General features: G+C 35.3%; 1 protein-coding gene across 1 annotated transcript; it reads right to left on the minus strand.

Moving 5' to 3' along the window:
* Positions 1–238: 238 nt before the first annotated feature.
* LOC136711626 (sterol 26-hydroxylase, mitochondrial) lies at positions 239–6,027 on the minus strand. The gene is made up of 10 exons (XM_066687993.1): positions 5,777–6,027; positions 4,836–5,085; positions 4,462–4,652; positions 4,149–4,348; positions 3,703–3,900; positions 3,078–3,241; positions 2,331–2,497; positions 1,770–1,848; positions 1,269–1,472; positions 239–991 (listed from the first exon to the last, which is right to left on the minus strand). The coding sequence occupies exons 2-10, from the start codon at positions 5,067–5,069 to the stop codon at positions 869–871; spliced, it is 1,560 nt and encodes a 519-aa protein (XP_066544090.1). The 5' UTR covers positions 5,070–5,085; positions 5,777–6,027; the 3' UTR covers positions 239–868.
* Positions 6,028–15,871: the final 9,844 nt, after the last annotated feature.

Genomic DNA, 15,871 nt, shown 5'->3' on the forward strand with positions numbered 1-15,871 from the left:
TATTATCTCCTTTGAACATTATTTCACACATATGTAAATTATGGGGCAGTGGTGATGCAACACGTAATTACTAATCACTGTTTTCTTCTTCTCAATAGCTGTTTATAGATTACTTCATCAACAGAGTATCATGCTAAATGTATACTTCAATGAAACAGAACTGTTGCATAAATATCAGTCACTTTTACCAGGTATTTGTTCTTCATATAAACTACTTTAAAAACAAAACAACAGCCTCTTTCCACTCCAAGACCTGTTTAATAAAGGACAGTTCAAATACAGGAACAGGAGTTTGGAAGCTTTCTAACAATGGGGATATATGAATATTATATATATTTGACATACACATAATAAAATGCAGCTGCAGAGAACTGTCCTGTGTTGTATGTGTATAAAATCAGATGATTATAAAAAATAAAATACAAAATTAGTATCTATTAAGGTTAGACAAATCTTTCATACATATAGTGATTTAAGACTGATCACATTTATTCACATTTTGTTCCAAGTTATGATTATTTTGGATGAGGAGATTAGCTAGTGAACTGTCTCAAACAAGTAATATCCTTCCAGAAATTTGGCCTTTCACTCATCAATAAGCAGACCAGATTACTCACTCACTGTAAAGTGTTTAAAAACATGGTTAAGTAAGTTAATATAATAGGAAACATCTGTTTAAGATTTAGTAAACAGTGTGTTATTTTGTATAACATACACACACACACATATATCATAAGTTTGCACTTCAATGTTTTTCCCACAATAAAGAATGGAAATTACTTAAAACTGGTCAAATATGTCTCTTAATAACTGTAGTAGGGCCTCAAAAATGGTATTACTCATTATATCCACTTTGTGAATGTAAACCTCAGTTTGAGCTTCGGTCCCAAAACTCCAGATTTACGGGAGCTCCGGGGACTATCAGGATCCTAGTCTTCGGAAAAATCGGTTTCAATTTGGAATCCATTTTGATTTGAAAGTGCTTCAACAGCTGTAACAGAGGGAAATGGGGGGGAAAAAATTATAAATCATATTAACATTACTTTTATTATATGAAAGGGTAAGCTTCCTGCAATAATTCATTGTCTCTCAAAATACAATTAATTAACTTTAAATTTGTTTGAAAAATAATGGAACTTCATTGGAAGAAACCCTGTTCCCTTTTTTCTTGTACATGTACCTAAAGCCTAAAGACTATTAGAATACATTTGGAATAACTATATTATACATTACATTAATATATTAAGTTTACCATACATTTTACTTACCCTTGATAAGGTCAGATACATTTCCAGCTCTGCTATCCTGCGACCTATGCAACCTCGGACTCCATATCCAAAAGGTATTGAGCTGAAGGGATGTGCTTTATGGACTTGACTTGCTTTAATCCATCGTTCGGGCTTGAAAGCTAATGGATCGGGAAACTGTGACCCATCTAGTGATGCAGCGTAGTGGCAAAGGACAACAAGAACCTAGAGGCATATGACAGTAACACTTAATGACAAAGACACACTAAAGTTAACTGACATGAATACCAACATTAATGTACCATACATTATGCCTCTTGAATTCAATTCAGATATCTGTGTAAAAGCTTATGTTTACAAAGAATGTGTTTTGAATGAAAAATGTCTAATTCCATTCCAAGTTAACTGTTTAACTGTATTTATGTATGTGTATATAACACTTCTATAAGATATGTACTCCTATGTATAAAAATGTATATAAAAGTGGAAAGAAAGGCAATTCAAGTATTAATAATAGTTAACCTCAGATGGTAGATGGTAGTCTTCAAGAACAATGTCTTTTTGCAAAACCCTAGCATTTGCAGGAACCACAGGATACAATCTTAAATAAACAAAGAAAGCTTAAATGCAACCAACTACATTATAGGTTTGGACATACACAACAGGTTTGTCTACAGTAAGTCAATAAAACATGGTTCATAAATCTTCCATAAGGAACCTAAGAGGCAGCACAGAGGTATAGCAAAAACAGACAGTCTTTTGTTGTAAAACACTGTGTAGATAGCGTCAAACCGTACCGCAGATTACAGCTGCTGTAAACAATTATGAATACTGTGCAATTACTATTAAGACTAGCTAAACTACACCAGCATAAGCTTTACATACTGGTAAAGAACACACATAAAATTCTACAATATATCTCATATATCAATATAAATATAAAGGACAAATTCCTATTCTGTCCAAACGTGCAACTTCTTCCTTGGTTGATGAACAAAAACCTTTTTAGAAGAAAATGAAATACCTTTATTTTTTTAGAATGCTGCTAATGACAATAAATATTTGCTCTTAAGCGACACGTACCTAAGAACTTCCTTAATAACTGCCTTGACAAGTGGCATTTGTTCCAGGTCCTCGGCTGTAGGTATCTGGTCACCAGCAGTGACACCTGACACCTCTCTGTAGACGGATTCCTGTAGCTGTTGGTCTCTCGCCAAGTGATAGAGAGCCCAGGTCAGGGTATTTGATGTCTGAATTTGATGAAGATCCATTTAAATCATGTCAAGCTACAAATAAAGTGGAGTGCTATGTACATTTCCACACAAACACCCACACGTGTTCTTATTGTCTTATAAGTTTTAACTCTCACTTTTTTATATAGCCAGTGCAATAATCTTATTATCCTATTTGCCCACAGCTTTGTAACCTGCTTACTTATTATGCATGTGTGAATATTACACTAACTTACTGACTACAAATAGTTAATATCTTGAACACATTATTAAATTATTCACATCTGTACATGACAAAATAATTAAATACTGTATGCATGGCTAACAACATGTTTTTCTCTTTTTTTATATCTTGTGGAAGGCTTATATCTATTGTCAGGTTAAAGGAGTCTTTCATTATTATTTTTGTCACTGCTTCATATCAAAATACATTGTGTAGTGCTGTTGGGTTGGAATTTCTACTATTCCAAATGCGGGAGTTATTCTCATGAGAAATCACTGAAATTCATATAGTGGTGCAAAACAGGAGGAACAACATCACTGAAAAGCAGACATTGCAGGCATTTGTTTTTTGTTTCATTTCTGCTGCTGTACTTACAGTATCCACCCCAGCCAGCAGCAGATCAGTGACACTGCTATAGATCTCTGGCAGAGTCAGTTTCTGAGATGTTAATAAATAAGTCAGGTAATCTTCTTCAATTGGATCACTTCTCTCAAGCTGGGTCTGAAGATCAGCCAATCTTTGATCAACTTTCATTATGGCTGTGACAATTAAAAATAAAGAGAAAATAAACTTTCTGTCATCAATAAGTCTTTGAGGTTGAATATATTTGACATGCCTTTATATTAAACATAGAAATAGTCAACATCAAGTTCACTTACACCAATAAACAATGATCTTTGAATAGAATAGTGATACGGAGGGCTAGACCAAATCAGAACTTTGACCCACTTGCAAATTGTAAATTACAAACTTGTACCCTATTGTGTTTTAATTCATAAGTAGAAGAAAATGACTTCTAACAATACATTAAAACCCGATAGGATACAGGTTTGTACTTTGCGATTCGTGGGTAGGTCAAAGATGTGACTGAAGCATATTAATTGAACAGATTGGTTTCTACTTAAAAAAACGATTCTTATACTGTTCAGTAGACTGTTTTAGCACATTTCAGCATCAGATTCATTGTATATGATAATAAAATGATTCAAACAGTTCTCACCAAAACTGAACATGGTATCCCAGGCTTTATTGTGCTTTTTCCAGAATGGAAGAAAGGATCGAGTCCACTTTGGCAGCACATTGACAATAGCGAACATTTGGAGCATGGTGCCAACAGCATTAATAAACTCCTGTGTTTCTTTAGGGATGTTGGGTTGCAGGCATCCCAGTCGAGAGCCCAGTACAATAGAAGACACACCTGACAGAAACAAAGATCCAAACACAGCAGTCCAATCCAAACTTCATATAGTTCATTAAATCACACAAAATGTGCACACTTTACAATTCAGCCCAACAATCCCCCAGAGACAAAATTACACTGATTAATTTAGGATTTTTAGTGCATTAAACTTTTCTTAACCTTTAAATGATGTCATTGGTTTACAATTTACATTTCACTGAAATGTCTTTCTTTGAAATTATACTATGCAATCTACCTTGCATTACCTTCAAATGAAAATCGGTACATTTCATTTGCAAGATCATAAACCATGATTCCAGACCCTTTTGTTTCCTTTAGGAACTGAATTCTTCCGATCAGGTCGGTAACAACTCTGTTGATAGTTGTGTCGTATAACTTGGCCTCTCTGGGTTTTAATATTCGCTGATTAAGAACAGCACGAAGCCTGTGCCAGTCTTCACCTTCCCTAAAAAGAAAAGGATAAATCTGGTAGTGGTAGTGAAAAAGTTAGGGAAATATATTACTTTATACTTCCCATATAACTACCATTTTTGTATTAAATGGCAAAGGAAGACATACCTGAGAACAGGTCCAAATTCCAAATTGTTTTGCACACGATATTCCTTCCACTCTTTAATGTCTCCTCTGCTGGGAAACGTCCCCTCATTCCTTAACACCTTTTCAATCAACTGTGCATCGGCAACATTCACCACATCCCGACCTTTAAATGTCATCTTCCATAGATTACCATACTTCTGCTTGTTGATGAGCTGCATTGCAAATATAATATCAGATGACATTTTCTCAGTCCAATGCCCATTTTTTTTCTTAGCAATTGGGCAACCAGATGAATATGCTTCTTACTGATTATTATAAATGCAAATTGATCAACAAACAAAAAGACAGCTATTTTCCTTCATGTATCAAATAAGAGACTAAAAAGGAAATCATACCTGAATCTCCTGTGATTTATTCAAGTATCCTCTCATAATCCAGAAGACTGTCTCCCATACACCAGATCCAGGCATTTCTGTTAAAGACTTGGCTTGAACGTGATCATTCACCGTTTTCTCATTCCCTACTGCTGCTGATGAAATACATTTGAAAGAGGAGCTTGGATGGGAGAAAGCTGCCGAATTTCGTAGAATTCTTGGAACAGTCCCACTCAGTCCAATATATTTTCTCATCTTGATCTAATTCTCCCTGTCAGTAAAGAATAAAAGACATGAAGATACTTAATTGTCATGCTTTCAATGCCTAATGATAATATTTCTGAGCTAAAGTACATCTGATTTCAAATCTGACCCCTGTAATTGAGAGATGCAATATGACGAACATCATATATTTACTAACTGGCCTACATGGGTAAGGTGTCTGCTAATCAATCAATCAATCAATCAATAAAATAAAAAGTACAAAATCTGGATATACTGTTTAAAGGTTGCTTAGGTTTTAATTCAAAGGACATTGTGTACTTATTGCTAAATATTTGCATCACCCCCCCCAAGGAATCAAACAAGTTGTCAGACCAGATTATTTCCGGAAGTCTGAGCCTGCAGAACTCTGGTGTCTTTATCTGTGACGTAGTTTGCACTCGTAACATACACGGCTTTAATCGTACCGCAGTCGTGCATTTTAAATTGAAACTTGTTTCTAGTTTTTTGCTAGTTTCACATCATGTTTCCAGGACAAAGTACTTTTTAGATATATGAGCAATAACAAGCCTGGCATAAACAGAAACTTTGGCACAACGAAACCAATGCGTATCCCGTCATTAAAGAACAAGAACTGGGTGTTAGTTTGCTTGAATGATGTATAATAATGCACATATGTTGGTAGTGACAATAATATGAATATGAATACTATATCACGGTATGTGCAGCCACACGCCTACCTGCAGACGTCTGTACAGCGGCAGTACTCGCACTTTGTCCCGCAGCTGCAGGCGTCTGCGGGCGGCCGAGGACGGGGACATTCGCCCGGTCCTAAATCCGGACGATTTCTATTAGAGAGCTGGCGTGTAATCTCAGCATCAGGGTTGGAAATGGAAATGATGTCCCTGAGTGAGTCAGAGAGTCTATACACAACCTCTGGCTGAAGTGAAGATGAGCCAGATGTTGTTTTGTAATACTGTGGGAAGGGAAGCCAAGAAAGAAAGCATAACAGTTGCATGTAACCATTTTCAGGGTCATGTATGGTTGTTGAAAACTGTTGTACAAATTAACAAGAGTACGTTTATAATATGCATATTCTCTAGGTACTAGACAAATCCCCCCAGCCCACCTCCAGAATAAATCCGACAGATAAGGAGCCTTATTGCATGCTCAATTAAAATGGGCATACAAATGCCCTTTTGTAACTCCTATACAATGATCAAAAGTCAAATTGTGAAGCAGGCTTCTGCACTGTATGGTGTATAACTTCCTGAGGATGACTCATTCAGGCCCTGACAATAGTCTGATCCTCATCACTAACCTACCCTAAAATGTAAAGCCTCTGCAAATCTACATACAATTCAGTTGAGTCAGAAGCCTCCCAAACCTTTACAAAACATTTTGAGACTATAATCCATTGTTTTACATTAGTGGATTACCCACCCCTATTTAAAATGAACCATTGTCACATTTTCTCATTTTGGGTGTGCCAAAATTGGACATGCCTGAGGAAAATACATTGTGAAATAAATAAATAAATTAATACATATTTCTTGCCAGCATTAAACAACTACATAAACCTAATAATTTCATGTTTCACCTGGGGCAAATTGCGACAGAAGGGTTGGTGTGCCACACACCTTTCCAACACACCTTGAGCATGAAGAGGGTGGGTCCCAGTTGTACAGTGTAAATGCTACTTTTCTCAGGAAAGGAAATGTCATATCATCTATTTTGTGCAAAGAATATGAATGTGTTTTTAAAATTAATATTATTATTATTATTACTACTACTACTACTACTACTACTACTACTACTACTACTACTACTACTAGGTGACTTGTTTTGCCAAGTTTACTGACCCCTTATTATATATTAAGTTATTTATTTAATCCAAAGCTTAGTTATTATCACAATGGTACAAATATATCCTTTCCCATTTTTTCCAGAAGTTATAAAAGGTAAAATTAACCACTAGAGGGAAGTGTTAAGCTATAAAAGACTTCACAGTTTTGTAAGTACAGCATTTATGTGTGTGCATGTGTTACATATTGTATAATTTATCAATATGCTGCATGCATAAGCACTCACATCTCTTTTTTATAAGAAAACATGAATTAGATCATTTACACAAACATGTTGTTTCTTATTTGAACCCTTTTATAAGGATGACAAATATTTGATTGAGATGGTATCTATTTTTATAATTTATTTGGATTACAAATAAACATTTTATAAATTCACTGCTTATTTAAGTATTTAAAAAAATATTTACTAATACAAATTATTTTTATTTTCACAGTGCATGATAATACATCCATCCACTTTATGTGCTAAAATAAAGTAGTACACATTAATGATTACAATATAAACATCCCCAACAACTAAAAGGTATATAAGACAAAGTAAAGGTCAAAGCAATGCGATCTAAAGCATCACATTCTAATAAATTGGTGCAGTTATAGATTCACACACTATGTAAAATATTAAAAGAAAGGTGAGTTGTTGTTTTTTTTTACCTCATTCACTATTGGAGTTAGTGACATTATACAAAAGTCTGCTGAAAGCATACAAGTTTTAAAGTGAGCAGAATTCAGTCTTGTGACTTTGCCAGATCTACATCATGGTATGGTTGAGAAATGGATTTACTGGCCTAGACACTGAAACTGTGGTAAGAATAACACATGGCTAGATGGTCCAGTAAAACTAGGCCAGGAGCTCTGTTTTAAAAAGTCACACCGCAGTCTAGAGGGATGAAAGCAGTTCACAGCTGCACCCAATCAGTCACGGCCGTCTAACTTTTGTTTAAGACATGATAAAGTTTAAGCATAATCACCGTTTATATATATATATATAAAGAAATGGCACAGACTTGAAACTACTAATCAGCATATTGTAAGAAATATATTTTTAAGTTTACTACATACACAATTTAAACACTGCTATAAGTGGGTTCATGAGTAGATGGTGTGTGTGTGTGTGTGTTTGTCTTTTTTTTTTTTTTAGAGCAGCACACCCTGCTACAGACAAGTATACATTAACTAGTAACTAGTTTCTTCAGATTCATGTCTGACCTTTATGATTAAAAGACTTGTGTAGTGATTTTTGAGATAGTGGAGCTATTTTGAACAATAATTCAATTAAAAACACATCCAGGTCTTGGCTGAGGTTGATAGAAAACAAGAGCGAGATAACAACTTTAAGTGCTTTAAGAATGACAGAGAAGGGCCTTGTCTCATCTGATCACAGGGCGGCCTCGTCGGCAGACTCCTCTCCCGCTCCCCAGGGGATTTCAGTCTGACTGCCGAAAGATTTCATCTCGGAAGTGCTAAACTTGAGATGGGTCCTGATCACAGCATTCTGTTGTATTCCTTCACTAAAGAAGAAGTGCTTATTTTCTCCCTGACTAGATCTCGGCAGGGAAATAAATATCTTTCAAGTAACAATGCCTTTTAAGAAGACGAACCCCCACCACCACCACCACCACCACCACCACCACCACACGCACACACATACAAACTTTGAACTTAAAACATTCACAGAAGTTGTTTTATTATTGTATGCTTTAATCAATAAGAAACTATGACTCACATACTACCTTGCCCCCCGCTCTCTGTATATCAAACAAATTGTCACCCCTTTGTATTTTTGAAGTGAATCCTTTATTTTCGTGCGAAAGGTCAACACCTTCATGTAGTTTGCCTTACTATGTTGATATTGCTCTGACAATGCCTATGTGAAAGCGCAGGGGAAGGCTTCTCCAGGGTCAGAGTGCTCTCACACTTCTTATTAATATGTTGGCAGATGCCTATGGCACTCAGCCATGCTCTGCGCTCCCGTTCTCCACCCACAGATCCATAAATGTGCTCTTACATGTCAGGGAGCTGCCTGCCACAACGTCCTACCCTACGAAAGAGGACATGTGAAAGCACAGGCCCCAGAGAGCCTTCAGTCAGGATTTACTCCCTGCTGATGAACTTGTAGGCTGTCACACACCTTATATAATGTCAGCTAGTTACTGAAGGGTTCGGTGCATTTATAGTTTAATAGAAATAATTGCTTTCGAGAGGTATGCATAACTCACAAGTGAATAATCCCTCCACCCTCTTTTTTTTTGCCTTTTGTTTTGTTGCTCAATGTTTTTTTTTTTTTTAAATGCCTAGCAATGCCCTCCCCTTATAGGTTCAGAAAGTAATGTTGTACGTTAAATTGTGTTCATATAGAGAGGCTATTTCAACAGGGCGTTATTCTTGATTAAAGACTTGTATTGTGGTGCAAAAGTCTGAAACATTTGAAATAATTTTATCCAAAACCAAACTTATCGGGAGTCTGTTCAAGTTTGTTGTTGCTTTTCTGCCCTTTGGCATTGCTCGGGGCTCTTTAGGAGGATCCTTTAATCCTCAACGAAACCATAAAAAAGGTGTTTGTTTCTGCAGTTTATGATGTGTGCCTTTAATTGCAGGCAATCTTTATGGGTGTGGTAACATTTTAAATAAGAAAATCAGTTACTGTAAAGCTATACACACACTTGAAAAATACCCACAAGAAAACGTCTGCATGCAATTCAATCACTTAATTTGATCAAACCAATTTCCAAAATATCTTGGTTTCCATGATTGAAAAACTAAAGAGTTGTGTGTAGATTAACTAATGGGATAAACTGTAATTGTAAGAATATTTATGGTTATACAGAAGACATGGGGTGTGGTGTTGTGTAAACTGTTCTCTTACACTATACATATTGGCATCAGAAAACTCTTTCCACCTCCACCTGAGGTGTTGACAGGCAAGAGGAAAACTCCAGAACAGGTGTTGTGGTGGGTAACACAAGTCTTGCGCATAGACCATTTTATGTGAAATACCCCTTTTGGATCAGGATGGGTCTGGCAAGCTTGTGCTTGTGATTATGATGCCGTTGCCAAATGCTCATGTCTTTAAGGCAGGGCACAAGGCATCCAATTTTCTTTATTAAATGTCAAATTTTTAAATATTTCCAATTAAGAGTTTTTTTTTTTAACATTTATAGAAAACATGAACATTTCATAGCCTGAAGACAGAAAGGAGAGGTATGAATTTAATGGAAAGAGGGTTCATATTAAGATTAATCAATCCTGAGCTCTACAATCCTCATTTCTGCTGACGCTTATCTTTGTCTTGTAATTACATTTTTTTCCTTCTTAATAATTTCCAGCTTGGCAGAAAAGCCAAGACAAATGCCTTGACAGATGTTGTTGTGTTCTTCCCCTATGTTCAAAGGTTCCATTCTGAACGAGTCCATGCTTATTAAATGTATTTATGATTTCAAACATTCAATAGTAATTAGAAATATAATAGAAATAATTTATATTTTACATTATTAAGTTGCTTTTATTGAAGAACAGCAGATTTGCAAGAGGCCTGGTGTATCAGAAGGTATAATCTATACTGCCCTGCTTATTCTCATTCCTCCTTTTCAAAAATACCAAAACTACCAAATATGAACAGTTTACAATTATACTCTAAACATGTCTAAATTAAGTAATTATAATATTTATGGTAACTTTATAACATGAATTAAGAAAATGTGAGCCTCTACAATTTGACCATAACTGAATTTACGTTATATCAGTGCTTTTCTGTGTGACATCATATCTAGTTGAAGTTGTCTGAATGGCATATGTGCTATAATGTTATATTATATTCCAAAAGAGATTATAATTGCAGAAAAAAGTGAACAAGTATGTATGTATTATTGTTTAATGTTTTAATACTTTAAGTTAATGGAGTATTAGTACAGAGAATGTGCTTTAAATTCAACAAACATTTCACATTGTTTGAGATATGCTGTTAAAATATCAGAAATACTTTTACCCTGACATAGTAGTATGTTTAAATCATACTTCATAACTACAGTGTAGGTAATACAGTAATTACTGTACCACAGCATTACTCTAATTCCTACCAGTACATGTAAATATTCTGTTTGCCACAAGGTGGCGATGTTAACTTAAAAACCCAACCATTCCATATTTCAAACTGAATATTTTAGTCAGTATAAAGTCGAAAGAAATGTACAAAGAGCTCTTTAAATCATTCATAATTAATCCACAGCCTAATTACCTTCTAAATATTGTCAATGCAATGGCAAGTTGAGCCTTCTGGACAAATGCTGAACAAAGTGTCAATTTCAGTGTTTGAGTACAATTTCCAGTGATACGTTCATCGGTATGTCCACTAAACAGTTACAGTATTATTATAATTATACATTTAAAAGATTATTTCACTAAATATTTATGTTTTACTCAGATACAAATTGATATGGTTATACGTATATGTATACAGTTTGCTTAAATATGAATGTAACATTTTTCAGTGAGATATGCACTGCATTCTTGTAGTGAAGGACAAATTTAAACTTGGGAAACTGATGATTATCACCAGCAATGCAATGTGAAGTACAGTATCTCCCTGATTCTAATTTCAAGGACCACTGCTGAACACGATATATCATCTCAGCAATCAGCTGGTAGTTAACAGTCTTCAGAAAGCATCTCCCTCAAAATGAAAAAAATAACAAGAGCACAGTGAGGACAGAGCTTGTCCCAAGTCATTATTCATTAGCTCACATTTTACAATAGTAGCATTTGTTCTGCTGTCATAATAAATTGGTTTAATTTGGTCTGTCCTTTCAAATGAAGAATTTAGGATCTTTCTTTGCTGGAAATATAACAATGACCTTTAGGACAGTGTGTGTATGAAATTGTAAAAATTCAAAACCAACTAAGTATGTATATATATATATATATATATATATATATATATATATATATATATATATATATGTACATTTTTTTTTCCTTTTACAAACACAATGGGTAAAACCAATGACAGGGCCAGATGTAACCTAATAAAGGAAAGTTCAGCAGTGATGTTATTGTGGAGAATTAAATCTGACGCACTTGGAAGATGCCACGACTGCTGGAATTAATTACGTTTCCAATAACCTGACCCATTTTTTTGTGTTGAATATTTGGTGGTTAAAGGGTGATCTCATAATCAGTAAAAACCTAACACATTTTATGGTTTAAGCATGTAATGTGCATATGATTTACACTAAGGTAGCATGGACTTTTCATTTGGATTCTCTGAAAGGTCAAAGGTGAAATTATTTTTTTTTAAGGCAGAATAAAAGACGAGATACATTCCTGCCACCACAGATATGCCTCAAACATTGGGATAGTATTAATAAAGAGACAGGATGGAACACAAATTGTTGTAATTAATGTATATATTACATTTACTATTGATTATAAGAATATGCACTAAGAACACTATTACACACACACACACATATAAACCCATGCCATTCACATCTACTGCTGTCTTTAATTTTCATATGCCGTGAAATTCATTATTATTTACAGAATTCAGAAATCTTATGGCAAGATCAAGATTTTATGATACAGGTCCACTGCCAGTTGCTAAGGAATTCTATGAACTTGACTTTCATACAGATTCCAGAAATGACTGTGGTTTATTTATAAAGGTTATGGCATATAACCATCATATGTTTTTGATTTGGCTTCAAACTTGACTTAACATTAAAAAATATTATATGTATCAGGATTTCCAATCAGTAAGCATGGTAATCTGGTGGGATTTTACCCACATCCTTGCTGCCAATGAAAAGTCTGAAATACAAAATCGCGAAAAACTAAAAGAGGACGAAACATGGACAATGCGATACGATAGTGAAAATGAAAATAAATAATAATTGAACTTTGTTGGAAGAGTCAGCAAATTCACCTTGGACAATGCGATCACAATTGAAGAATGATTGCTTGTATAGTACAATAAGGGAAGGTGAGATGTCAAGAATGTAACGGCCTCCCTGAGAACTCTTAATACTACATCAGTTAAAGACATCCACTGTATCCACAGAGGCTATTCCCCAGCACGGTTTGCCAGGACCCCAGGCTTAACACCATGCTGTACTTTGAAATGAGATCTTTATTGTCCTGAAAGTTTAAGCCAAGAATGAAAAATGTCTCCTCCCTAACAACACACACATACACACACACCTACACACCCATACACACATTCACACTTCTGTCTTCCTGCTACCAAAGTCCTTTTGAGGTCTCAAATGAAAGAGCTAAATATATCTACATTCCTATATCTTGATTTTTGTATAGCTGACATCAGAAAAAATATTTAAATTAGAATGTATTACATAAAATATTCCCCGCTTAATATTTAATAATAATATGCTTATATAGTAGTGATGAAGAGATACCATACACATAGACATATATTGAGAACTAAGCATTTGAATACCCATCACTATGTTATTAGCCATGAATAGTTACATATCTCAAGTCAAGTCAAGCACATTGCAATTTTTCATTTGCTAAGAAAACTTCCACTTCAAATATTTTTAATTGCCTAGGAAAACACTTATTTACAATGAGTTTGATCAGTACAATCTTTGACATTCTTGTTTGTCTTTTGTTTGTATCTCATACTTTAATTTATAGGCACTCTGAGTTCAGGTTTATGAATAGTAAATAGATTTAAAAACATTTAAGGATGAAATGGACAAAAATGATTCAACAAGAGATCTCTTTATAAAATGAGAATATAAAAGTATACTAAAGTCAGCATGATCCAAGGAAAAACATTAATAAGCAAATTAAAGTCTTAATATATACACGAGAACGCCTCATGTTATAAAGATAAATATTTCAGCGAAACACAAACCATGGTTTTTAATAAATCCATATAAGTTTTCCTTTGTTTTAACCTTTCTCTACCTGATTTAGAGGTTACAGTCTTTTGGTCACATGATACCTTCTCAGAGAATAACTCAATTACTGTTATGGGCACATAAAATATTGTAGAGACAAGAAAGGAGTTATCATCTCTTTTATGTAACATTGATAAATTGGAGTATTACTACCACGACACACCTGCAGCTTAGACAAAACTGTTCCATATTTTCTCTTTGAAGTTTGAGGAAAAACAAAGACCGAAAATCAAAGAGACCTTTCTTGTGATAGGAGATAAATGGATAATCTGATCTCCCTTCTGTTTGGGGTATCAAAGGAGAACGAGTAAAAATATGTAGGAAACGTGCGCTGATGATATTAGCTATCTTATTTTGCAGCCTCTGATTGATTTCATTATTATATTGGAATGCATAAATAAATCTTCCAAGACTACAAAAGAACATGAGGTTTACATTTCTGCTCAGTTATACACTCTATATCCACTTTAAAGTGCAGGAAACCTATTTGTATCTGCTTTTGTCTGTTGGGTATAGATTTGACCTGTGATTCAGTTTATAGATAATTCGACAGGGTTAAAAAGCACACAACAGTAAGTGTAATAGCTATTTTATGCTTAGTATCATTCTCTTTACTTATATGATTTGGAATTGATAGCACACAATTCCCAAAGTACAGGGTGAGTAATGTATTGGGTTCATTATGAGTAACATGATGGCAATGAATATAGGAATAACTATGTGTACATCACAACAAAAAGGTAAGAATGTAATCTGTGCATGAGGTACTTATTAAGTTTCAAACCACATCATCAGAAGTTGTCTTTTTGCATGTGCAGACAGGATTCCCATGATGTGCACTTAGTTTTAACAAACGGGTGGGCATTTTGTGAGGATTTCTTGGAAGCTGCAGATTATGTAGAAATTGAGGGCAAGGATGGTGATAATGAAGCACATCATCAGATGACACGTACATGGCTATTAAGGCAACGCAAAACCGAAGCAGAAGCTGCCTGGCTGTGCTGTAACCCCTGCCACAACACTGGAGGTTCTGTTTAACAAGAATAATGACATTTGTCTACCCCAGCACAGGCTGTACTCGAGCTGACTGTCTGGGTGCCTTTACACCCGTCGAACTGGAGACAATCTGCAGAACGATTCCCATCCATGCAAATTGGATCATGGATAGTGGCGCTTTGTTCTTTCCTCTGCTGGGTCTGAGCAGTCTGCAAAGCATTTTGCGAAGTTTACGTTTACACAAGCACTGGGACATGGCTGTTTTTGAGCTGTGGTCTCTGGTACTGTCTGGATTGTGTAGCTATAGCTTCCTGGGAGACAGATGTATCACCGAGATCCACTGGCCTGATCCACGCAACACCGAATGTGTCTGGGAAGTCGGTGACAGTAGGATTGAATCCACGTATCTCTCCCAGCATGTTTCGAAGATAGTCATTCTCCTGATTAATAACAGACAACAAGAGGAGCCTGCAAAAATAGATTGGTTCCGTGACTCACAGCATGCTTTATCATTTATGGATCAGTGCCGCAGCTGGGGATAAGCCCATAGTTTTGGTGGGACGCAGGATGTTTACTGTATGAACTGACATAATTTACTGTATTTTCTGCTGCTTGATTTGAATTGGTCATTTTGTGTATTCTACCACTACGAATGTTTTAATGTGTGCTCGTACAGGCATACAACCAATTCTATGAACACATTATACAGACTTGCCTTTCCAAAAGTGCCCCTTTAAATGTCAAGGAATACCTATTGACCCATATGGAAAGATGGAAAGATCTGAATTCTGTGTAAAAGGTATACAGATACACTTCCAAGAGACATGACACACAAGTCATCCAAAAATATATTCTCTCTCTTTTTTTTTTTTTAAACAGGCAGAGATCACACCTTTGAACTGCTGAATGTAAGCACTCCCATCTTTTATGTACACGTGTTTCTTCATCTAATTTAAGCCACACAACTGACTGACAATGCATACCTTCTTGCAGATTGAACCTGGACTATATAGGATGGTCCCCATGTAACACCTGAAATGAGATCATCTCATTC

The sequence above is a fragment of the Amia ocellicauda genome, chromosome 16, assembly GCF_036373705.1.
Source record: "Amia ocellicauda isolate fAmiCal2 chromosome 16, fAmiCal2.hap1, whole genome shotgun sequence".
NCBI lineage: Eukaryota > Metazoa > Chordata > Actinopteri > Amiiformes > Amiidae > Amia > Amia ocellicauda.